The sequence below is a fragment of the Peromyscus californicus genome, unplaced genomic scaffold (genome assembly GCF_007827085.1).
Source record: "Peromyscus californicus insignis strain IS unplaced genomic scaffold, ASM782708v3 Scaffold_9__1_contigs__length_137607984, whole genome shotgun sequence".
In the NCBI taxonomy this organism is placed as follows: Eukaryota; Metazoa; Chordata; class Mammalia; order Rodentia; family Cricetidae; genus Peromyscus; species Peromyscus californicus.
The window spans coordinates 29876780-29903469 of record NW_026294617.1 but is presented as its reverse complement, the minus strand read 5'-3'; the positions used below and the strand labels follow the sequence as shown (position 1 = coordinate 29903469).

General features: G+C 38.4%; 1 protein-coding gene across 1 annotated transcript in view; it reads left to right on the top strand.

Annotated features, from left to right (window-relative positions):
* Window positions 1–26690, top strand: part of Slc7a11 (solute carrier family 7 member 11) — a 79657-nt gene that overhangs the window by 25813 nt on the left and 27154 nt on the right. Inside the window, exon 6 of the mRNA XM_052730152.1 lies at window positions 1224–1268. Coding sequence (XP_052586112.1) covers window positions 1224–1268 — 45 coding nt within the window. The remainder of the gene's footprint in view (window positions 1–1223; window positions 1269–26690) is intronic.

The window sequence follows — 26690 nt, the reverse complement described above, 5'->3', positions numbered from 1 at the left end:
GAAGCTCATTGTGAAGAGAGCAATCAGAATTTCTTGGACCCTGACATTAGGATAAGAATTGGAGATTCCATTGGCATTGAAAGTGAGATATTTTGTGCCTAAGATGCTTCTTTTACATGTAATTCTCCGAAAAGTGTTATGGACCTGGGAAATGGTCGAAATTCCTTGCTTTGTTTGTTCTTGATGGCCAGTGTAATAAGTAACAATGTGCCTACAATTAACTACCTGAACATACCCAAGACCTCCCTCCCTCCGTCAGGCTGTGAATCGGGTTATATAGGGTAAACATGGGCAGTGACTCTAAAGGAAGAAGTGAGAATGGAAGGTTTAATCTTTTTATTTTACTTTAAAACTATAAAGTGGCAAATAGTATGCATTTCTGAGGTACAAAGAAATTAGGTTATGGTTTATGAATAGAACATGAAATAATTAAGTCAAAGTAATTAACATTTCCATAACAAAGTATAGATTTTAATTTTCTGTGGTAGAACATTTGAAATTTTCTCCTTTAGAAAATTTGAGACATTTAATGAACTATCATTTCTACAAGTTTTGGTCCCTGCTCATACACTCTGGTCTGTGTATAAAGTCAATAGCACTTCTCTACAAGGCTGCCCTCACATAATTTGGATCCTCTTGTTTCTAGCTCTAAATTTAGATTTACAGGAAGCACAGGCCACCTTATACTTAATTTCTCCCCCCCATGCTTTCTTGCACACTTGTATGGCTGAATACTATAGCATCTCTCCTTTCCCTATGCATAACCATTGTGGCACACTTCTGGGTTTCTATCCAACCTCAGCCTGGAATGGCCTCATGACACCTCAGTAAGGTAATGTATGTCCGTCTCAGGTCGGGAGGAATTTCCTCTGGAAATGCTTTCGCCACCTTAGCTCAGGGCTGGCTCTGCCCCTCTAGCTCGTGTGCCCTTTCCGGGCGTAGCATCACGCTGCTCTGAGCCGTCCTGTAAACCGTGAGCTTGCCCTACAGATTACGGGGTTTTCCACTCTCATTACCATCGTGTCTCACATTTTAATGCTTCCGCTATGATTTAGGAGAAAATGTTCTGTGGGAATTCTGACTGGTTTCCCATTTGCATCTTCCGGCATACAGTTTTCTGTCATGTTCGTGATTCTTAGTTTGATTTAAAAAAGTTTAGCATGTGAAACTTTGGATTGTGGTGGCAAAATATACTAATAGTTATTTGTTTACTAATAATACAGGTTTTACCTCAACTTTATTACTGAAGAAGTAGACAATCCTGAAAAGTAAGTAACCTAATTTACTGTGAGATTTTTGTTAGAAACAAAATTTGAATTTTCTAACTGAATAATGGGCTTGAAGAGGAAACCCAGTGTGGGCTGGTTAATTTCACTGCTGTTGATATCATTGAACTGTTAAATAAACTGACCAAAATTTTCACAATAATATATATCTTAATATTAATACATATCAAATACATTACACGTAACCATATACCATATTCAATACTAAATTGACTTATAATATAAAAGTAGGAAAGAATAAAGGTCTCTTTTGTATAACCTACTTTACATAAACATATACATATACATATACATAACATGGACTCTTTATAAGTGTAGTTTGAACTAAAAAAGTTGATTATTTCTACATTTACCTTAAAAAGAAATCTATGCAATTAGAGAGAATAATATAATGAATGGAAACTTTGTGAAGTAACTGAAAGGTGTTATAGGAACTTGTAAATTTTGGTGCTCAGTGATTTTTTTTTAACGTTTTCTTCCTTAAAAAAATTGATAGATGATTTGGTGTTAAACAAGTCAAAATAGGCTGCAAAATTAATTGTTTTCATGATTTGTGAATAAACATTTGACTTTGTATAGAAAAAAATAAATGTCTGTGAATTAAAGAAGGAAAATTTAAGAAATATAAAATATAATGATATTTAACTCATGTTGCTTTTATTCAGCATAGGCTATCTTCTAACCATTGTGCTAAGCACCTCTTTCAGGATGAATGAGGCTTATCTTCAAGTATTTTATTGTGTTCTCCATGAATGAAAGTGTGGAAACAGAAGTATAAGAGTGTGACTGATGCCACAGGAGAGTGTTAGCTAGCAAAGAGAAAATGAAAAGTCTTTAACTTTACCCTAGGGCATGTTTTCCATCAAGAGTCTCATGTAAGGAAGGGTCCCCAGGTAAACAGAGATACACACACACACACACACACACACACACACACACACACACACACACACACACACAGACATACACACGGGGTAGGGGGAGAGATAGAGATACATACACACAGGGATAGAGAGAGAACGAGAGGAGGGAGGGAGATAGAGCAATACAGAGAGAGATACAGAGAGATGCAGGGAGATACAGAGGGAGAAAGAAAGAGAGAGGGAGGGAGGAAGGGAGAGAGAGAGAGAGAGAGAGAGAGAGAGAGAGAGAGAGAGAGAGAGAGAGCACTCTGGTTTGTTGGAAGAAAAGCCGAAGTATGGAGTTGAGAAAGTATACCATTGTGAAATTGGTTGGAATCAGAGACTTTGCCTAAGGGGTTGACAGTTCAAGGTAAGATGAACTATCACATTATGGCCCCGGGTATCTTGGGAGATGGTTAGCTAATTACATTTGGCCAAGTATCAGAGATATCAGGGTTTAGAACATACAAGCCAACAATGGAAGTTAACATGATGCCTTATAGTATCTGATTCAACTGCTATGTAAATCAATATGTCATCTCAACATGAAGAAGGCCAATTCATTAAGATATATGGTCAATTTATAAGAATATTTTTATATTTGTCACTGAAATTAAAGGCAGAGGAAATATTTACCAGGAACCAATTCTTATGTTTCTTGGAAATGATAAGCAAGCTCCCCAGTGACTGTAAGCACATTGATTATAGAGATAAATAGGTAGGCCTGTCTTTTTAGTTTTGTAAACTTATTACTGCGTATGTGGTGATGCAGAGAAAGGACAGTTCATACTAGGTTTTATGTAAAGTATTTATTGAAATCTGATTATGTGAAGCAAATAACTAGGGCTTAGTATGGCATTTAAAGCTAAAACATTTTAAAGGGGCCAATTGCTGAATCTAATGTAAGAGAATATTATGAAAAATAGCAAGTTACGGTTTATGGACACGTTCTAGATCACAGTATCAGTGTTACAGAAGCAATTCATGTTCCAGGTTGAGTTACTTAACAATTTAGACAGACGTGTTTGCTAACGTACATGTTGCCATTGTGTGTGTATGTATGTGCTGTCTTTAAGTGTTTCACACCACTGTTACGTGTTTCTGATGCACGGCCCTGGAGTGGTGCTTGGGTGAAGGAGTCTCTTCCTTAGCTACATTTCATCTCTTAGTTTCTGACATGGATTAAGCCCATGCTTCAGTGTCTACACACACTAAAGAAAGGTGATGGTGATGGATTGATTCAGTGAATTTTTTCACTGAAAAGAAAATTTTCTTGTCTAAAAAGAAAACAACGGGGGGCTGGAAAGATGGCTCAGCAGTTACGCGTGTGTGCTGCCCTTTGCAGAGCACTGGAGTTCAGTTCCCAGCACCTACATCAGGCCCTCACCACTGTCTCTCACTCCAGCTCCAAGGAGTCCTGTGCCTTTGGCCTTCATAGACACCTGTACCCGTGTACATATGCCACCACACAGAGATTAGCACACACATAGCCTTCAAAGATTAAAATAAATCTGAAAAGTAAAAAATAATAATAGTATATGCCTTACTGGATGTACTGAAGAGTTAGTACATATATTTAGATTAACGAGAGTTAGTTTTTAATCTCTACATAAGTGATTGTTGCTACCTTTATTGTTGTATTCTTATTTTAGAGCAAGGCAAACTGTTACTTATTTAACAGTGTTTTCTAGGTTTTGACATTCCAAGCAATTGTCTTTTCTCAGTCATTCTTGAAAGGAGTATGAAAAATTACTATATTGTATTGAATCCAGTCCCTGCAATTTTCAGGGCTGGAGTTGAATATTTGTTTCATTAGTCTTATTTTTGTACATAGAACTCATTGAGGTTTTATATTTAGAGAAGTAAGGCTACTTTATAATGGAAAAAATAAATACAACTTTTATAATAATTAAAAACTACCTTGGACCTGGAGAGATGGCTCAGCAGTTGTGATCACTTGTTGCTCTTCCAGGGGATATGAATGAGCTTCCCAACACCCACATCAAGCATCTCACAACCACCTGTAACTCCAAACAACTTTAGTTCTTTCAGCACCTACACACAAGTGGTGTGCATGCACAGACATAGACACATACACATAACCAAAACAAATCTTTAAAAGGAACTATAAATCACTCTTAGAATATTATTACTTGGTATGTATTAGAATAAAATAAGATTTTGAGAGACTCAAATGACTGTAGTTTCAATCATAAAGCTCCACACAACCCCAAGAAATACTAGAATTTTAAAATATTGGCTCAAATACATTCAGTTTCCGGAAGTGTTGATTCTGATGATGATACATTCTTTGCTAAACTTATGTATAACAGTTTTAATTCAATGTCTAATTTTTAAGATTTCATTTTATTACTTTAAATTATATATGTGTGTATGTCTTTGTGTCTGAATGTGCACAGGAGTGCAGGTGTCTGCAGAGGCCAAAGTGTTAGATCTCCTTGAGTCATGTCAGTTGTGAGCCTCCCGACGTGGGTGCTAGAAATAAAAATTGGGTCATTTAGAAAGTGTGCTTTTTTAATTATATTTTTTATTATTTAGAATAATTTTTAAATTTAAATGTATTTTGACCATATTCTTTCCCTCCTCCAAATCCTTTCATATCCTCTCCCCCTCCCTACTCACCTAACTTTAAGTTCTTTCTCAAAAAGAAACAAAAACCCAATATAACAACAAAATGAAGAAAACAAAATAAAACCGGTGACCCAGCTCTCCCCCTAAATTGTAACCAAATAAGCACACACACACACACACACACACACACACACACACACACACACACACACAAAACAGTGGCATCCAATCAACTACTCTTGAACATGAGGCCTATCCTAGAGTGGTTGATATACCCAGTGTCACTCTATTGGAGAAAATTGATGTTCCCTCTCTCAGCAGGTATAAACACCAGTTCCGTTGTTAGCTTTTACCCTAGTGGCTAGTTTTCATTTATTTATTCATTCATTAACTCATTAATTAATTAATTTTTTAAATACAACAAAATAAAATATAATAGGATAAAACAAAAACTGTCTCATCAAAATTGGACAAGACGAACCAGCAGAAGGAAAAGAGAAGGTACAAGAGTCAGAGACCCACTCATTCCCACACTCAGGACTCCCGTCAAAATGCTCAACTGTAAGCCATAATATACATGCAGAAGACCTGGTGCAGACATGTGCAGGCCCTGTGCATGCTGCTTCCGTTTCTGTGAGTTCATATGAGATTTGATCATGTTGATCTAGAGGGCCTTGCTTTCTTGGTGTCCTCCATCCCTCTGGCTTTCCATCTCCTCTTCCATGGGGTTCCTGAGTTCTGAGAGGAAGGATTTGATGGAGACATCTCATCTAAGGCTGAGTGTTCTAAGGTCTCTCACTTCATGTGTAGTGTCTGGCTGTGGGTCTCTGTGCTCCCATGTGCTGCAGGAGGAAGCTTTGCTGATGATGGCTGAGCAAGGCACACTGATCTATGAGTTTAGCAGAATATCATTAGATGTCATTTTATTAGTCTCAGTTTCTTGGTCACTCAAGCAGTTGGGTATGGGTTCCATCTCGTGGAGTGGGTCTTTAGTTAAATCAGTTGTTGATTGGTTACTCCCACAAGCTTTGCGCCACGATCGCCCTCATATATCATGCAGACAAGACACCACTGTAGATAAAGGGTTTGTGACTAGCTTGGTTTTGTTTCTCTGGTGGTTTTGACAGTGTGCAGAGTACCTTCCTGTTCTAAGGACACTGGAATGTAGGTGAAGGCTTTATGTAGGCACTGGCTAAACATCTCCATGTTCAATGAGTTGTGTATGTGTTGGCTTCAGCAATGGGCCTTGCTGTCAGTGTGGAGAGCAAGCCGGGTTTGTTTGGAGATTCCTATATGACCCCTTTGGCCAACAACTCAATTAGATGTAAACTAACATTCTCGTAACTGCTATGAAATCTCTCATATAGCGTCTTACTTTAATGTCTTACTTAAGGGATTTCTTAGTACATGTTAAGAGTCTTCAGAATTTTGAAGTCATTACAATGAGACAAGTTGAAGAACAAAAGCTTTGATTCCTTTTTCTTCTTTCACACAGCATACTGAGTTAAGTTGGTTCTCATTTAGAAGACTCTGCAAAACTTAACCAATATATCCATTTTCTCTAAATTAAAGCATGATAAATCCACAAAATTTCCTAAGTATGCAGTGAAGGTTAAGGTCATGTTCTGTATTTATCAACCAAAGAAACTCGGAGTTTTGATCATTTTCATTAGTGTTAGGTTTTAACATGACATCTTGTGACCATTTTAACAGCTAGCATAGGTCTTTTCAAACTGTATTTTATTTTTAGACCACAAGAAAGATTTGGGAAATATTTAGAGCTAAGTATCTAGAACAGATGGCACAGTTATGTGGATCTGGTCCAAAAGCGTACTTTGTATTATTTTGTAGGTGGACACAGGTTCCAGAATGCCTTTCATTACAAGGGAGAGTAATTATGGTTGCATCTCCTTTGTGATGAGCCAAGATAAATGTGTTTCCTAATCAGTCACTGGTGCATGTGTCCAGGTGTGCCGAGACATGCAACTTGCTGGCAGCTGGTGCAATGAATCATCAGCCAAGGGTATAACCCTTTTACTACCTCCTCCATGTGAGCAATCAGATCTTCCCCAAACTAATGGAGAGAGGGCGATAATTAATTTAAGTCAGTGAAAATAGCAATGCAATTTTAGCGAGGTAGGATGAAGAGTGAAGTTTCCTCATATCCACTGGCTACTCTTCTCAAGGAATCTCTTTGTGAGACATCTCCCAGGTTACCTAACATGACACTATGAACTCATTTCTGAGCTATCATAAGCATGCCTCATAAAACAGTTGTTAGGTGCTGTAACAAGGGAGAGAACAGCTTGGCAATTATATCTATGCTTGCATTTACATTACATTACAGTTAAGAAATTTCCTTGTGGCCTTTTTTTTTTTTCTTTTTAACAGTACTCCCTCCTCTATAAATATTAACGCTGGTGCGTATGCACATGTGTGTATGCATGCATATGGATACCAGAGGTCCCTGTTGGATGTCTTTTCTAATCCCTTTCAACCTTATTTTTCTGAGACAAGGTCTCTCACTGAGCCTGGAGCTCACTGTCTCGCTAGACTGACTGGCTAGTGAGCTTCAGGGGTCCGTGTGTCTCTACCTTGTCAGCACTGGGATTACAGGCACCACCACGCCTGAATTTCACACAGATGCTGGGGACCTGAACCCAGCCCCTCAGGCTTGTGTGGCAGGCACTTTACCCACCGAGGCATCTCTCAAACTCCTTTAAATTTTATAGCCACACAAGAAATAACAGTTTTATTATATTGTTTAATAATTATCCATAACTCGTTGACCAACCCCACAAATAAATGCAGTAGAATAAGAGTACTATTTTCAGGGAACATTAATGTGAAAGGTTTGAACTATGAAGGGCATAGAATTCCAAGGAATCTAGTTTGGAAATATAATCTCCTCAAATGGCATGTGGCATAATAATGACAGATGACATATTCAGGGTTTTTTTTAATGTGTTTTGGGAAATATAATGAGTTTTGCCTCATGACATTACTTTTGTAGGGAATATATCACACAATCTATCATTGTTCAAAAAGTTACACAGTACAAAGAACATATCATTTAGATGTATAATGTTTGAAATCCTGTTCATCGATTGATAAATCATGTCTTGTGTTGATGAAAGCTAAGAAATGGATTGCTTTGGTTTGACCTTGGGGGTCTGAGATTAGTCAGCCTGTCTATTAGACTTGTTCTCATGTTCTTCTCACATCATTTGTCCCTTCTGCTCTGAAGTGTTGGAAACCACAGATATAGAGGGAGTCACTAAAGCTTGATACCATCCATCATTTTTGAAGAACAAGCCATCACCGTGCTCTGAATGATCAACTTAGATAGAAGGTTTAAATAATCAGAGTGTCACGTTTAATTAATATCTCTCCTGCTCCCAGTTTATATTAATTGGTACCTCAAAGTCATCACTCCTTGTGCCAGTGATAACTTAGAAGAGGAACTTGCTTTGGGAAAAGTACTGTGAGATCAGTGAGGTAGTATAATCCCTCTGATTGGCCAACAGTGGTCCTCCAAACAATCCTGATGTTTGTATTTGGTTCAGCTGTTACACTCTGAAATTTTTAAGATAGGCATTTAATTTCTTACCGACTGTTTTATTTCTTATTATATTGTTTTATATGACCTGTAAGTACAAGGTATATAAACCAATAATCTGATTAAAGATAGCGAAACAAAACAAGCGAGCAGAAAAAAACACAATTTGCCTTAATGTTTTGTAGTGAAGTTGCATGAGAAAAGACTGAAGCTGGGCTTGGAATTCTTTTTATCTTTCATTTTGGCATTTTTAAGATTCAGCCTTATATGAGCTCAATCTTCCTCTTCATGGGCTCAATTAGAAGATTTCAACTCATTAGCAAATAACAGCATGTTTTAGTGTGTGTGTGTATTGTGCTAATGTTTATGAAATTGTTTACTACAAAATATTGAAATTTTATAATCCTAGAATATATTTAAATTTTTATTATATATAGTCATGTTTGATGCTCTTTGGTTATATAAACTGTTTTTCTAGACAATTCCTTTTAAATAAATTTATAGAAAAGCCTATGTTAGTAAACCAATGTAACTTACAAACATATTTGCCAAGTGAATCTCTTAAACAATGAAGTTTCTGAATAGAGGATTTTAAGGATTCAACCCCACGATGAGGCAAATTGCTTTTGAACCTTTGTTTACTACTTTTAAATGGATGGTAATTATCCTAATATTCCAGTCCTCATAAGTAAGAAATACATGAAAAATTTAAATTGTAATGGAATTGAAAAGTAACACAAATTGCAAAACTGAATTTACATCCAAGTTCACAAAAGTCTTCCCTTTGACAAAATAAAACTTTTTTCCCTCTATTAATATCAACATGCATCATTAGATTTATCTTAAGTCAGGACACTGCTGCTCTTCCGTTTTGAAATAACTAACACCTAAATTAAAATGTGTCCATGTTGTGCTTTCCTAGGAATAAATACAAGTTTCCTAGGAATAAATACACAGCAGTTCTGCTGTGTTTCACAATAGAAATATAATGACATCATTGGGGCCACTGAGACAGACAGAGGCCAGCATGTGACTATATTGCAGAAAGAGATGGTTGTATCTTTGTCAAGGTCACCAGTGTGCTCTTCCTTGCTGTTGCTCAGTCTGAAAGTTTCTCCCAATGGAACACAGGGTTGAGGTACCTTGGGATCAAAATTCTTGCATTTCTCAGCTTCACATATGCATAAAAATTACATTTGGCTCTGAGAGCCTTTGTTCATATAAGGCTGAAGTATCAAATAAGTGATGCAGAAATTATAGGATTATATTATAATATTTTATCATGGGGTAATCAAAGAAGACAGATATTAATCCTTCAAGTGCTTTGTGGAAGGCACAGGACTTTTTCTTTTTTCTTTTTGGATTCCAACCACATCAAAAGGCAGGTTTTTGAAGGGGAGTGCTTTTGAATGTTCTTGCTCCTTTCAGTTCAGTCATTTCTGAGTTCTATTTTTAATCTCATTGAAGTTTATATTTGACATCCAGAACAGAAAAAAAAATCATGTTTTGGGATCAATAACAGTGGTTAATTTATTTTCACCCAATTTCGGTTTCTTTTAGAGAAAGAAATAAGAGATCATGACTGGTAGAGTGGATAGAGCTATAGAATGCAGAGTCTTAGAAAGGGGAAGCTGGAGAGTTTCTGACATAGCTTAGAAACTGAAGCATGAATCTGTTCTATCTTAAACAGCAGCAAGTCATAAGTGACAAAGTGAGGAACTGACTATTGTGCCTTTGAATCAGTCTACCTTAATAATATTTATTATGATTAGAGTTGGGGGTCTCACTATGTAGCTCTGCTAGTGTGGAACTCATTATACACATTGGGATGACCATGAACTCACAGAGCTCCACCTGACTCTGTTTCCAGAGTGCTGGGAGGAAAGGCCTGTGCCACCACACCTGTGCCTTTTTGTTTTATGTGTGCCTGTTGACTAGCAACTTTCTAATTTATAACCATTTCTAGTTTGGATAAATTATTGTTTGAACGATATAAGCAGGGTGGTTGTTGATGTCTTGATGCAGTAGATATTATTCAAGTGAGGAACAATATATCTCACACTTGGGGTCCTAGATCAGAGTTTCTGGAATCTAGGCACTCATGCTGTAGTGACGTTCAAGCATCTACTCCGGTTTCCATCTACTCATCTACATAGCTATTCTCTCCATATTTAGAAGTATCAAGTCAGCCATCAGCTTGTCTCCCAATTTTGAGGTCACACGTTCACAACCCCCCTCATCCATATTCTCATTTATGCAGATAATTTACCTTCACTCTTTGCTATGTTTGCATTTGAAAGTCAAGCAACCATGCCCAAAATGTGGCTCATAAATAAGTTTTACAGTCTGGGTTGTAATCAATGAAAACCTTCTTAGAACTGTAAGCTCTAGTCTATGGTCTGTTGCTGCTTAAGCAATTACGCTGACCCACTTCTGCTTAAGATTCCCGCTAGACTAGAAATAAACTTTCACGTGATTCTTTATGGGTAGCTGCAAGGTATGTCATTATGTCTCTAGGTCATGACATAAGGGTCATTATGTCCACACACATCATGCCTCAAAACTATTTTGATAATTTTTTCCAGTCATTCAAACATCATTCCACTCAGGAAAAGAAACAACCCTTGCATTTGTCCAGGCACAATCAAGACCTAATCCCAGGATAAATTTGAAGGAAACCAAAGGAAGTTAAGACCTTCTGGTGAGGAAGAGGAATTCCTTCATTGTTATGAACTATGTTTGTTTATAGAGTCATTGCAAATACTGCTGGTTCAGAAAATCAAAATTCAAGCCCTGTCTGGCCTTGAACGGCCGTTTGACCTCGTACACACCTCACTTGGCTTGGGGAGCCTTTGTTTGCCACTATAATATGGAAATAATAATCCTTTATTTTGCTCTTCTCAGGTTTGTGGGGATGAATATGTGAAATTCAAAAATGCTAATGAGCTCAACAAGTAATATTCAAACACCAGCTGCAACCCAAACCTATATTCTTAGAGGATTAGAATATTTTATAAGCATAAGCTCTGAAAAAAATTAAAGGATTAACGTAATTGTTTCATGAACAGGGGATGCCTTTTCTGCTCATGTGACCTAATAATCAGCTTGGAATGTTGTCTGCACCATCAGCAAATCACCTACTTATTAGTAGTTGGGAGGCTGGGGGAGGGCGACACCAGGCTCACTCATCTGAGTCAGAAGGAATTTCTTGGAAGACATTTTTTTTTTCCTTTTGTGATAAATGTTAGCATGCTCACACCTGGATGGCTGTCATCACACATTTGATTGATGATGCTGATAGAATGAATGGACTGCTTGTAGTCTGACTAGAGTTCCCTATTTTTAGATAGACTATCTTATCAAAACTACTTTTATGAAATCTGTGAAACAAGGCCTTGGTCTGAGTGGCTTACAACATGTATTTTAAACATTTTATTTTTACTTTTTCTAGTAGAGAAGCTAGTTAGTACAGTGCATGAGAATGCAAGCTTAAGTTTTATAAATTTTTATATAATTTAAAGATATAAAATCTTGTTTTGTATATGTATGGTTTTTTTAGATAGGTCTCATTTTATCATTCATGCTGGCTTTGCATTCCTTTGGTAGCCCAGGTTGACCTTGAATTCAGGGCAATACTCCTGCCTCAGTCTTCCAAGTTAGGGATAATAGGTGTGTGCTACCACACCTAGATTAAAAAATAATTCTTTATTAAATATATAAACAGTATTTTAATCTGGCTCATAGATGGGTCTCAGGGGTTAGTAACTTGGATGAGTATTTTCAAAGCTTGATATGTGTCCTGTGCAGAGAAGAAAGCTGAAGCTCAAAGGAGCGGAATACATTCTTATGGCCAGGCAGTTGGCCCGTGAGATTAGGATGGTAATCCACGTTTTTCTAGCTGCAGAACTCAGGGTCTTTCTAACACAGTGCTAATCTTTGGGGGACAAAAGGCAGAAGTGATTCTTGACCATAAAGAGCACCCATGCTAATTAAGGATGTAACTTTGCTGAAGAAGGGGAAGTGGAAAGCAGAACAGAGAAAAGGAGGTGTCTGAGGCAGTGACTGGGCATGCACAAGACTGTAGAAGAATGACTGATTTCAGAGAATAATGTGTAATACACTCTGTGTAGGACAGAGTGTGGGTGTTAGGCTGCAGTAAGCATAAGCTTCCATCATAAGGCTTTGGGTCCTTATCTAGCAGCCAGTGAGACTGGCAGGCAGGAAAGCATTTGGGTGTGGATGGGAATTAGTGCTTGAAAAGTATTAACTCTATGGCAAGTCCAGTGAGTTTTCTTCTTGTGATGCCAGAGTTTACATGTAGTTGCAGTGATGGAGACACACTTCAACCATCTTTTGTATGTTTGATCATAATAAAACAACATCACTGAGAAGTTAGTTGCCTTTTATACTTGTCCCATTGCTATATGAGACACAGTAACACAGTATGTAGCAGAAATTCTGGCAGAACCACGTAATCACCACACTATCTCTGCCCCAAGATAGAGAAGGTCACCTACTTAGACAACAAGATGAATCAGCACTGTGTCCATGTGCTCTCATCACAAATACAGGGCTGGGGATGTTTCTTTTTTAGTGAAAAAGGTTCATCCATCTATTCTTTCTGCCACTGGAAGAACAAATGAGCTAAGAGGAGATAATTCATTTATAAAGAAATTTATAACTCAAAAGTATCCAAACAAGAGAATTTGGTTAGGCATGGAAATGCTCAAAATGTAAATGTAAAGGACTCTTGATCAGTGACATTTTTTTTTTCTTTTAGATATTATGATTGGGCAAATGAGACATGCTTACATCTAACTTGCTTTGGGTTCTATGATATTTTAATTCTTCTTTTAGATGAGTGACTGTAGAGAAATCAATAGTCATGCTGATGGCTTGTGTTATTGGAAATAGGGAAGTGTCACAGTTTAGTGATATGGCTGAAAAGATTTCTTAGTGGTTAAGAGTGCTTGCTGCTATTTCAGATGATCCAAGTTTAGTTCCCAGGACCCATGTCAGGTGGATCACAATCATATACACCCCCAGCTCCAAGGAATTCAATGTCTCTTCTTTCATGGGCACCTGCATACAGTTGAACATACCCACACAGATAGCCATAACCACAAGCAGACCCACACACAATTTTGAAAGCCTTTGAAAAAAAAGAAGACCTTAGACTTGTACCATCAAATAGGAAACTTGGGCTAGAATCTGGAAACCTTTCAAGCAAAATACTTTAAAGATTCAACTATCACTCATTCGATATTCCAGGGGAAAGGTGGGCATAGGAGAAGAGAAAAGTGACTGTGAGCATGGGCTAGGAGACAGGCTGGTGGACCATTGGTACTGCAAGACACAATGAGTTTCATAGTGATGCTGTATTCACAGATCCACGTGGATCAGATGGCCAAGGTTCTAGATTTTTCTGCCTTTTGTTTTCTTTTTTTCTGCATGTAACCCAGGATGGTCTTGAACTTGCAATGTAGCTGCTTCTGCCTCTCCAGCACTGTGATTATAGACACCAGGCCACCATACCAACCGAGACACCATTTCTGCTTCTGGGAATGTTTTGCTTGGTGGCTTAGCTATCGATGTTCCTTGTCCTTTCCCACCGTCGTCTTGCTTATTAGAGAGGGATGCTTGGTAGCTGCCTGTCCTTTTAACTGTAGCATACCCTGTGTAGGTGGGACAAGAGGCCAGATGTGGGAAGGAGGGTGGATCACCATGGGAACCACACCAAGAGGTGAGATAGAAGAAACCCTACCTTAGTGGCCAGAGTTAGTTTCAGAAGGCAGAGTTATAGGTGGGTGAATGGGGGAAATGAACTGATCTATTAGACCTTAAACCAGGGGCCACATACAGGAATCTCACTCAGTGAGGATACCTGAGGGAAGGTTCATGATCTGTGAGTGGGCCAGGAAGAACCACTCGTGAGGAAATCAGTAATGCTGTGTGATGAGGAATCCCTGATTCTAGTTATTTTCTTTATCATGTATGCTCACAGGAGACAGTTCCTGGTAAACCTCGGATGTCCAGAAGATTTTTAGTTAGTACTTTTCTGTGTGCCTTATTGGATCTCTTAAAAGATAAATACAAGCAGGAAAGGATCCTTGAAGAAGTCTCCTGTGTCACGGACGATGTTTTCAGTAACCCCTTTAGGATCTCGTTATTTGTTTGCACCAGTTAGCATGACAGAAGAGAGGGAGAGCCCTCCGTCGTAATTTTCACAAGTATTTGCAATCTTGCTTTTTACAAATATTAACCTGCTGTTTATGTGCTCTGACTCTCACCAAATACAATTGTGGTGGGAACTAAGGATACTATATTCATATGTTTGATAGTGCCATTCTTACAGTAGACACTTATTTAATGATAGACTATCTGATCTCCCTTCCTTCCCCCTTCCCTCCCTCTCTCTCCCTCCCCCTCCTTCCCTCCCTCTCTCCTTTTTTTCTTTCTCTCTCTTTCATTTCCTTCCTTCCTTCCTTCCTTCCTTCCTTCCTTCCTTCCTTCCTTCTTTCTTTCTTTCTTTCTTTCTTTCTTTCTTTCTTTCTTTCTTTCTTTCTTTCTTTCTTTCCTTTGCCTTAACTTAGTGTTCAATTTGCTTATCATCTTAAGGTAAATGCCACCCTCTTCAGAAGCACCACTCTCTATGAAGCAGAATTTATCTCATCTTCAGTTAAGCATTTGTAATCTTTTACTGTATTACAAAATCATAGAATATTTTTGTACTTGGATTTCTAAGGAAATAGGCTTATGTTTCTTTGGGTTTGCTGGCTATTTGCTGCTATGCTGTATTTTCTTCATTTCTTTTACATTCTTTCCCTCTTTCTTTATAGAACTTTCTTAATAGATAGTTCTACCTGTGAGAAAGGCCTACCAGCTCTCAGCCTTGGTATACATCAGTTGTGACTGCTATAATCAAATACCATTGTATTTTGTAGAGGTCACACAGTACCACATGGAAAACTGTTTGTGAGTTTAATTTTGAAGCCCAACATTCAAATATGCACTCATATGTGAAGAGTTGAAACTTAAGTGATGTACTCTTCTCACACAAAATGAAGGTGGCAGGCTAGGATGCATGATGCTGTAAGTGAAGTGGTTTTTAAGGGTTGAGATGTCTATATATCACTGGGCTTTTACAGGTATCCCAGATCCTGCCTTTCCAAAGTGTCAGCTCTGTTGGTTTTTCATGATGCCATTTCTCCTTCTGATCCTTCTGTTAATCTATTCCCATTCTCTTGGGAACAAATAGCAATCTCTTAAATTTTTCATATTATCACCCTGTACTAATAGTTCTGTTTGTATTTATCTTCCTTTATATGTCTTTGCGTTATTTTTCATTGGCATGTCCTGCATGCCTTAGTTTATTAAATATCCCCTGGTCGTGTTTCAACCATGATCAATTTGGCTTGAGAAAGTAAGTCACACCAGTCTATAATGTGGCTATGGCAAAATTTTAGCCTTGAAATTAGCTGGTGGGGAAATGTCACCATTAGACATGTCCTGCGCAGCATTTAATAAAACTGTTCTTTAGAACAGTAAAATGCAGCTTTCTAAAATCATTCGGCAAGCAGATAACAGATGTGGTTTCTAGACTAGTAGAAGTAAGTAATCTATTCCAGGTCACTTAGCAAAGGTCGTGAGATCATAAGATTAAAAAGGAAATATTATGAAGAAGAAATGCTAAAGTTTCAGGATACTATAAAGGAATACCTGCTTTTATTTTCTCCAGTGTCTCCACATGTACACTGACTCTTAGATTCTTCCTATCTCTGAATGGCTATATTTAATTTTTCTGATATTGATACCATCAAAGCATCAAAGTTCCACTTTCTGTATTTTGTACTTGGGGAAGGAACAAAGAAATTGATACAGAAGACATGGTTAACTTTTGTTGTCTGTCTGAAAATGACAAAACAATAAGTGAGCTGAGCAGTGAGCAGAGGTCAAAGCTCTGAGATTCTGTTTTAGAGCTGTGTAGGGCTTTAGGTAACAAAGGTTAAACATGTCTTGAATGTATGCAAATGTCTGTTTACTTGATCTTCCTGGCAGGGAGAGATGACCAAGTGACAATGTGGGAAGAAAGCAAGTATGCCCCGAACTCAGGGATGCGATGTTCTGAGTCATGGGGCTTTCCTCTTTATACTACACCACAGGCTGAGCTGTGAGTCAGCATAGTGGGAAGCTCCACTCTGGGTGTCTAGGTGCTTTTTAAACCTTCAGGTTGATGATACAAATCCATGACTAAGCAGGGTAGCTAGACTCCCTGTTCTCTAAACATCATGTCAAATGAAGCGGTTATCATTGCCATTTCTATAGAGACAGATGGGTGGAATTTCCAGGACTCAAAACTCTGCCTGCCCACTCTGCCCTTCTGACCAGAGACACTTAAACACCAAAATTACCCTGACTCTCTTGTTTCTGAATTCTACTGATGAGCACATGCTATTTGTCTCATTTAAAAGTAGCTGGGACTCAAAAAAAAAAAGTGGTTGGAATCCAATAATCCATTTAATCAGATGATGACCAATTTTCCACATATTTTATCCTCTGCTACAACAGTGAAAGTAACATTTTCAATAGCAATGAAAATGATTTTCATTGGATTTCCAATGTGCCAGTATGCACTCTTTCTCTTTAATAATAACAGACAGCCAAATTTGAAAATTCCAACAAATTACAAAAGAGAAATGTAGAGCCATGAGTAGTCTGTGAATCATACTGAATCAAAATAGTACTCACTTGGATAATTTTGGTCCTCAGTTCCCTACCCCTGTGTGTGTGTGTGTTCATATGATTGTTTGGCTTGGGATAAAGATACATATACATTTCTCTTCACAACTTGGGCATTCTGATATTTTCTTCTTGTTTATTTGTTGTGTTTTCCCAGGGTGTTGTCTACCTCATTAATGCCCCATTCCCAGCCTTATCTCACACACCTGCTGTGCCCCACTCCCAGCTTTTTCTACTTAGGTGGCTACAGATCTGCCCTGGGTTTTTCATCTCACACTATTCCATTTGATTTCCGTATCCTTCACTTAGTGGACACTATTTTAGTGGTGGATGGCATACCTCTGTTTTTCTCTTTTTCTTGTTGAATGTTGAAAACATTTCAATTTTTCCTTGATACAATAATGCTCGATCATAGATTTCTATGTCTATGGATCCAGTTATTTCCTTCGGATTGAATGCCAGGTTGAGTCTACTTTTTAATGTGCAGTGAGCATTGAAAGGTCACTGCTTGTGCTGCCTAATGCCTTTTAAAGAAGAGATGCCGCTTCCCTCCAGCACCGACGTCACTACTTCCTGTTGCTGGTTCTACTCTTCTTCCTCTGCACTTCTAGGGCCTGGACACAGCCTCGTGGTGCAGTCATTTTGTCTTCCCCCCATGTCACTTTTGTTCTGTTTGTTTGTTTGACATGCCAACTTGCAGAACTTTTGCATTTGCATTTAAATATAATAAGCATTTTAATTTATGTATATTGCTTTTATGGTCATAGCCTGTTTTATATAAAACATTTAAGCCTCTCTTTCACACACACATATTATTTTTGGAGAAAATCTAGTGTGTACACACACACACACACACACACACACACAAAGTGATAAAACCCCTAAGTTTATGAAGCTCATAAATTATGGCACTTGTCATGATATGATAATATACATTAAATTTTATGTTCTCTACTAAGATATTTTCAGGTCATTTCTATTGGCATAACAGCCAATTACTATATAATTTTATTATTAAAAATCTTTTTATTTGGGAGAGAAGAGCTGCTTCCATTACTACTCTGTTACTTTAAACAAACCCAAACTGGGTACAACTTATGTTTGCATGGAGGAATTTTCTGTTCAGCTTTTCCTGTATATGGAAATAACATGAATAGTGCTTTGAAATGTAACGCCCATGGCTTTTCAAGTTGTCTCGAAGGCATTATCTCTTATAATAATGCCCCCACTGTATCATTTGTGTGGCAGATATCTTTCTCCATACATTTCTTTCTCTATGGGCCATGCTTAATTATTAAGTTTGCTTCTTTTTGTCCTCTTGAATGAAAAGAAAGTTAATGAATGAAGGTAGCTGTGAATGACATTAATTCTTTTTTCTTTTTGGCCTTCTTAACCCTCTGAAAACACTAATACAGCATTTTAAACATGATTTTCTATTTTCAGAATACTTTTAACAAGCCAACATGCCAAAAATATTAACAGAAATAGCAGTGATAACATGAAGAAATATTGCTGGTGATATTTACAGTTGCCAGCATTGCCTATTGAGGATTAAATATTAGTTAAGTTTATAAATGCATCCAAACTCTTTGGGTTTATAATCATGAGAATTAATCTTTTATCACATGTTGGTAAAATAATAAACATGTGTCCTAAGCAATTACATAGATTCCACTCTACATTAAAAAGAATAATACATACTTTTCTTCTTGGCATCTTCTCTTTCGAAGGAATGTATCTACCAAAAAGATAGGGAAATCTTCTTTTCCTGGCTTTCTTACATGTTGGCTACTTTTCTTACAAAGTGGTTATGGTGATATTGGCTTATTTCATCACTAGCCTGTTTTCCCCATGATGGCTCCAGGGTACTTGGTATATTTAAATTATATATTAGAAAACAATTAAACACAAGCAAGCGCAGTTGTGATGTCTGTCCAATTGTGCACTGTTTTGACAGGGAGCCTTGCAGTGGTGTGGCGTACCCTTGTACCCTTTCTGGTCCAGCATTGGTTTCCAGTCAGTCTGTGTTTTAAGGAACATTGTTTGTGTGTGACTGCTGTGTGAATCCAGGAGGTTCCTGATTTTTATTAAAAATTATCTTGGCTAGGAGTAGCTTTATCCTGCTCACAAATCAGGTATTCTGAGAGATTTTATAATTTGGGATCCACACAACACTTTGATAGAATGAATATTTCCTTCTGTGGTAAAGCTCCCTTGTTGCTTCCATTTACTTTTCTGGAATCTTCTTTTGGGAGCTTTGCTGACTTATCGCATGGTGGTGAGAGTCATATAAGATAGAGTATGAATTAAAGAAAAGATATAGTTTGCTTCAAGTGACAAATTTGCTCTCTTTTGTGTCTTCTCGCTACTCTAAAACTTAGTTTTATTAATTGATTAAAAAATATCTAAGTTTTAGATTCTGATGGCATAAATGTCTCTTCCTGTTTTAATAAGATTTTTTTTAAATTATAGATGTCCTAGAATAACAGTATACAAAAAGTTTAAAATTTAACCCAGGACTGGAGAGATTACTTAACAGTTAAGAACACTGGCCACTCTAAGAACCTGTGTTCAATTTCCATTACCTACATGGGGGAGTCAAAACCATTTGTGACTCCAGTTCCCAGGTGATCCAACACACTTTACTCGCCTCCTGGGGGCTGGCAGGCACATGGTACACAGACATATATGTGGGGGAAAACACCTATACACATAGAATATTTTTTTAAAAAAATTAACAGAAACCAAAGAATCCAAAAGCCTTTTCCATATGTGGCTAGAAGTGTCATAAAAGTAAGTTATACTTGGGTTGGAGAAATAGCTCAGTCCTTAAGCACTTGGCTTACAAATGTGAGAACATGAACTTCATTCCTAGAACCCATGGTGTGTGAGCTGGTTATAATGACTGTCATTGTTAGGTTTCTATTGCTGTGACAAACATCCAAAAGCAACTTGGAGAGGAAAAGGCTTATTTCATCTCACAGCTCTCAGGTCACACTCCATCGCTTAGGGAAGTAAGGGCAAGAATTCAAGGTAAGAAGGGAAGCAGAGGCCATGGAGGAATGCTGCTTATTGGCTTGCTCAGCTTGCTTTCTTATACAGCCCAGGACCACATGCCCAGGGGTAGAACCACCCACAACTGTTAAGGCCCTCCCATATCATTCAGCCATCAATAAAATGCTCCATAGTTGTAGGTGGAGTTTTGTGGGGGTTTTTTGTTCAGACCACAACCAGCTCTGGTCTGCCAGCTGCTTCCCAAATAACCACTCAGCGACTTATTATTAATTATGGATGCTCGGCCAATAGCTCAGGCTTATTACTAACTAGCTCTAACAACTTAAATTCACCCATTTCTATTAATCTATGTGCTGCCCCAAGGCTAGTGGCTTTTACCACGAGCATGTCCTGCTTTTTTTTTCACCTGGCTGCTGGCTGTTGACTCTTCTGACTCCACCCTTCCTCTTTGCAGCATTCTCTCTGCCCAAAAGTCCGTCATCAGCCAAATGGCTTTTTATCAACAATGAAAGCAATACATATTTACAGTATACAAAGATTTGTTCCACAGCACACAGGCCTGTCTACCCACAGGCAATCTAATAGAGATGGTTTTTAATTGAGGTTCACCTTCACATGTAACTCTAGTTTGTTTTGGTCAAGTTGACCAAACAAACAAAAACAACCCACTCAACCAACCAACCAAATAAACATAAAAACCCCAAAATAAAACGGAATAGTAACATGCTCTTGTAGATGGTAAGAGACAAATAGACCCTCGGCAGTTGGCTGGCTACTTGGAGAACACCTGTGAAACTATATCCGAGGTTGTCCTCTGCCACACACACCCATGTATACACACACCCACAAACACAAAGATACAGAAGCATAAAATCAGTTATATTTCAGAGGGACAAACAGATGTTTGTCCTTCATCTTCAAAGATGTTTTCATTAGATACTTAGAGGAAATCTTTGGGGTACTTCAGAATGCTTAGGGAACACTTAGTTTCTTTGTGGAATTTGTTGTGTATTAACACATAAAGACTCAAAGACACTGTTCCGAGACCTCCTTAGAAAAGGGGGAAAAGGTTCTCTGAAGAGGGACACTTTGATCTAAGACCAACCAGAATGGGGAAATTTGGGACAAACAGTCTTCTTAGGAGATAGTCCCCTACCCCTGGTCCTGTTTGAATTTTAGGTTCCACTAGTGAAGAATTTCTGTACATTTGATATTTTAATCACTCTACTTATAATAATTAGAAAATAGAAGGTGTTTGGCAAGTGTTGGTCAAATCCACGAGCTCGGTGTCAGTGAACTTGCTCAATACCTTTATTGTATTGCTGTCTACACTCTCCTGAAATTCAGGTGATAATGGTAGACACAAGAAACTTTTGACAGATGCCAAAGTGATAAAATACAAGGACTTGTGAAACCCCCCGTGAGTGTTTATGGTGGTGCAGTCTGTAGAGGTTTGGTTTCATCACAGACTGTCTGTGTAGAATCAGGAGGGTGGACAGCTCACTTATCCACTAAATTATCTTCTAGGATGATCGTTTTTCTTTCAGTCAGATTGGCATTTTTAGATGGTAATGATGGAAGGTGCTCTGATGTGTTGGGTGCCTGCTGAGGACAGCAACACATCTTTAGAGGAGGGAGGAGATTGTAAAATTGGTGCTTGTTCTGTCCTCTGAGAGACAGAAAAAGCAAAGGCAAAACTACATTCTGGTGCTCTGGTCTAAGAGCAGGAACTTGGATGCTTCAGGGAATCCTCTGGGACTCTCGTTTCAAAAACTGTAGAGGAATGAAGATTCCAGGGAGTGTCCTCTAGACTCCACTAATCCGATGCTCTTGTGTATTTACTAGTGATGGACACCTGACTGAGGCCCGGCTTTCAGACTGAAATGTAGAGACTTCCTGATGGTCCCACGAAATCAAGTTAGGACAAATATCAAAGTCAGAGTTGGAGTGACATTTAATGCTCCTCCAAACTATTTACACTGGGATCGTATATATGGAAATTTTTAATTCTAGGCATGTGAGAAAGAAGGTGAGGGGAATTATGGGAGAGAAGAAACATGAGGGATCAGTGGTTTTGAGCACCCCCTGCCCCGTTTCCCTTGATCATGTGTCACTGAGTCATCAGACAGTGTGTTTGCCTTGATAATATTTTCCCTTTGGAGAGAGGTTTGCCTGTGAAACTGTGGTCTAAGAAAAGATATTAGTAAATATAAGATGAATGCATGGACGCGTAGTTTTCAAAAGGTTTTACTTTTTTGCTGAAAGATAAAAGATCATAGCATCCCACTTCCTCTGGGAATATGAATCTTGATAGCTGGACAGCTTGAGAAGAGGAGAGGGAGGGCTTGACCATTCTGCTTGACCATTCTGCGGGCCCCTGTGACCTTTCCGGGAAGCTGTCAACCGTTCTAGCCAGGAGTCTCCGGCCTCACTTTCTTGACAATGACATATTATCTCTCCAAACTGGCAGAGTGTTTAGCCCATCAACTCTATTTTTTCTCTTCTCCACCTTTCCCTCAACTGCTATGTCATGTGCCCTGCAACAGGGGGTTTGCCACTTTGACTAAAGCCAGACCATAGCTATTGGATCCTTAATCTGCTTTATACTTTCCTTGCTAAGATTAGCTTTATATACTAACTTTTTTCCTCAATTACTATAGTATTGAAATTATTTTCAACTTTACAGGGTCAGATATATACAAATCATGTAATTATTCATATATAGGCACTTTTTAAAACTAAATTTTATTTTTAAGGTGTACCTTAGAAAGCCAAAGTTGAACCCCAAATCTTAACTAAGGCATAAAAGAACTCTGTAGGGCCATAATTGTAAAATTTAGAATTCTGGGTCACACCATCCTTTTAAAGAGAATTCTGCTATGTAAAAGCAACAAACGTGAATGTAAGTGGTTGAGGTGGCTCAAGAGCACTCCATCACTTTGTCCATGGTCTGCCTTCTATTCTGGCTCCTAGAGATACAGTTTGAAAACCAGTTGTCTACTTGACTACCAGATGTGAAAGTTAAAAAGATTATTATTAATTTGACCTGACATCATTGGTCATAGATATTGGAGGCAACTTTGGTGGCAGATGCAATAGTTTATCAAAATTGAATGGCTATGTGTCTGACTGCACCATTTCTCATTGTCTGCCAGAAATGTGATGGTTGGCCTATTTTATGTGTGTGTAGCATGTTGTCAGTTCCTACTAACTGTACATTTACAGCGTGAAGAAATTTTGACACCAATTTGCATATACCACCCAGCAGTGGGTAGGCTCAGTACACACTGCCTTGCTTCCATCCTTGGAGTTTCTTTAATTTTGCATCCTTGGGGAGACAAGTGGGCAATTACGCTTTTCTTTTTGTTAGATTGGTGGAAATTTCAGGAGTTCAAGATACTCTGTATTGCTTCAAAATAGCAAATAATAAGAGGTGTCTGTTGTTTCTAAGGAGTTTGAATAATGATTCATTTTCTCTATCCTAATTTGTTCAGACAAATATCCATTTTGATTTGAAATTGTCATTTAGACCATTAAGAATTTTATGTCATTTGCTCATCTTTTGTAAACTAAATAATATATTGTACAATACTACTTAATGAGGTCACGTTTTCAGTCTTATCGACCCTAATTAAGATCTATAAATATAAAGAAAGGGATCCACACAATGGAAGTCATTTATTCTTTGATTATTTAGGTTAATGCTTCTTGAACTAACAGTCAACCCACAGAATGCTTGTGGCTTTAAACCACCAAAAGGTTACCTCTTAAATTTTACAGCATCCCATTTTGGGTATGCATGGCTCCTTAGTAGGCTTTTGTCTATGTTAATTCTGCAATTCAGATTTCCTCCCATGGTATGGCTTCCTCGAGAAATAGTCTTGCTTCAGTTTGCAGGATAAATACCGCTCCCCTCCCGCAAGGTCCAGGAAATAAAGACTTGGTCCAAGTGTGGTACTATTAGGAGATGATAGAATCATTGAAAGGTGTGGCCTTACTGTATGACATTATTCCTGTGAAGTGAACAAATGTAGGGAACTGACAATAAAAGACTAAAGTACAGATACCACCAGAGTGCAACTTGATGAACCAATAAAGTAATTGGGGTTACTTGTAGGAATATGGGTGAGAGGTTACTTACAGGAGCAGACATGACTCAAAGACTACCTTGTCCCCCAAAGCCCACTCTAGCACAGAGTTTTCGCAAAAGCTGGGAACCTGGAGCACACTGCAGAATTTGCAGGCAGCTCAACAATTGGAGAGTGTCTCTTCAGGCAGCTCAGTGGGTCTCTGCCTCTTAGAGGCAGCTGGGCAGGCCTGAGCTTGTCTCTCAGCAGCCCTTACTGGGTATATATGGAGAAGGAGGAACTTCCTGAGGCTTTTGAGTTGTTTTCTTTCTGAGTTTTTTTTTTTTTTTTTTTTTGGTTTTTCGAGACAGGGTTTCTCTGTGTAGTTTTGCGCCCTTTCTGGAACTCACTTTGTAGACCAGGCTGGCCTCGAACTCACAGAGATCCGCCTGCCTCTGCCTCCCGAGTGCTGGGATTAAAGGCGTGCGCCACCACCGCCCGGCTCTTTCTGAGTTTTAATGAGTTTCCCTGAAGGGTGGCATTTTCATCTCTCTTTAGAGCGTCCCGAGTCTTACCGGAGCTTCTCTTCAAGACGGAACTCTTTACCTGGTTGGAAACTTACACATAGGCATCCTGGGAGTTCTTTGGGTCAATGAAAGTTTGCTGTTGAAGGAGATTACTTGACCTTGTTTCCTTCTTTTGCCTCCGTTTTGCTCTTTGCCATGACACGAGGGCAAAGGTTTTGTTCCGTTACACACTCCAGTCATGAAGTGTGGCCTTACCAAAGTCTCAAGCAATGGGGTCAGGTCGCCATACACTGATATCTCCACAGCAGTGAGCCAGAGGACACTTGCTTCAGATATTCAGAATCAATATCTTCAGATATTGATTCTTTTGGGGAGTTTGCTACAGTGATAGAGCATTGACTAACATAGAAACCAGATCCCAGCTAGGGCAGGGGCAGTGGCCATCTTAGCTTCTAACTCAAATCATCTATTCACATCATGAGGCTAAGAATGAGTCACATTCCCTCCTACATAGGAGGAAGCCTGGTAATTGGGTTCTCTTCTGGGTGGCTACTTCTCAGGAATATGTAGATTTGAAAGAGGAACACACGATGGTGTGTAGTTTCATGCCTTGTTCATAAATCTGAATTTCAGGAACATCATTGTAAAAAGTGGTTCACTGAGACCTCAGTATACTTTGAGTCAAATCATGAGCAATATAATGAAATTTAAAGAGAAGTATTATATGCATGTCATAACAAAAATAAGAACTAACCACTACTGTGGAATTTAATTTATTACTATTAAGATATTTCTTCCTATGATTTAATTGCTAGCATTTAATTTAAAGCTAGTTTTGTCTTTATATACTAGAACTCGCCTAAAATATGCTTGTGTTTGTTCATGATAAATATAGATAACTGTAATGTTTCCAGAGGACACACACTAAATCTTCAGAAAATGAGAAAAAATGAGATGCACACAATGCAAAGTTTTTGAGATTGTATAAAGTGGAAGCAAATGAAAATTTATGCTCATGCTACATTTTGTTGCATAATTTTATTTAGTCATGAATTTATTCTAGGACAAAAACTAAAGCGTTTGCAGGATAAAATGCTTATATTTATGTTTGTGACTGCTTATTACCCTGTGTTTCTGAGTTACACGTTTGTGTTTCTCTTCTTTTGTCCTATGAAGTTTTGGGGGAAACTTGATCCTTTTTTGCCCTCTTTCTTGGTCCTCTTCCTATGCCCCTCTTTACGCATTCCTCTATGTGTGTTTTCTCCTCAGCCTTTTGTGACCCTCCAATCTTAATCCTTGTCTATTAATTTCTCACATCTCCTTCCAGGTCTGTTTGTCTTCTCTTTCTGTTTCTGGACCTCTTCATCTGTGGACACAGAATGGTGAGATTTAGATGAGACAATGGTACTAGATTTGGAATGTGCCAGCACAACTACTATACAACTATACAACTATGCTCCATGGGAAGTGGGGGATGGGGCAGAGAGGACTGAGCTCAGTAGTAGTTTTGTTTGCACTTACGTTACAATGTGTTGTTGTTTGGTATGTTCAACTGTGCTCCAGAACGGTCATTAGGCACGAACACAAATCCTTTCAGAACGTTAAACAGGTTCATCTGGTATTTTCTTCCTCGTAAATTTTTTTTTTCCTTTTAGTGTCAAACGACACCTTCTCAGTTGCTTTCAACATGTCCTCAAGTGGGTCTCTTTTGCATATTTTAGTATCTCATTCCCACTCTTAATGGATAACTAGAGATGTAGCAACACTATCCCAAATGACAATGAGGCAAAAATCCCTGGAAAAATAGGAGATGCATATGAACTCAGCCATGGAAAATTGTCAGTCACAGCTTTAATTGCCCCCTTTGCTAAAAGTGCGAGTGAGTACATGGCCACATGGGACAGTCCAGTGTCCGGGGGTTGCTGAAGATACTGTTATTAACAAGACTAAGGAAAGATGATTGACATATGTGTAGCTGGAAAGTTTCTTTCCATCTCCCGCCA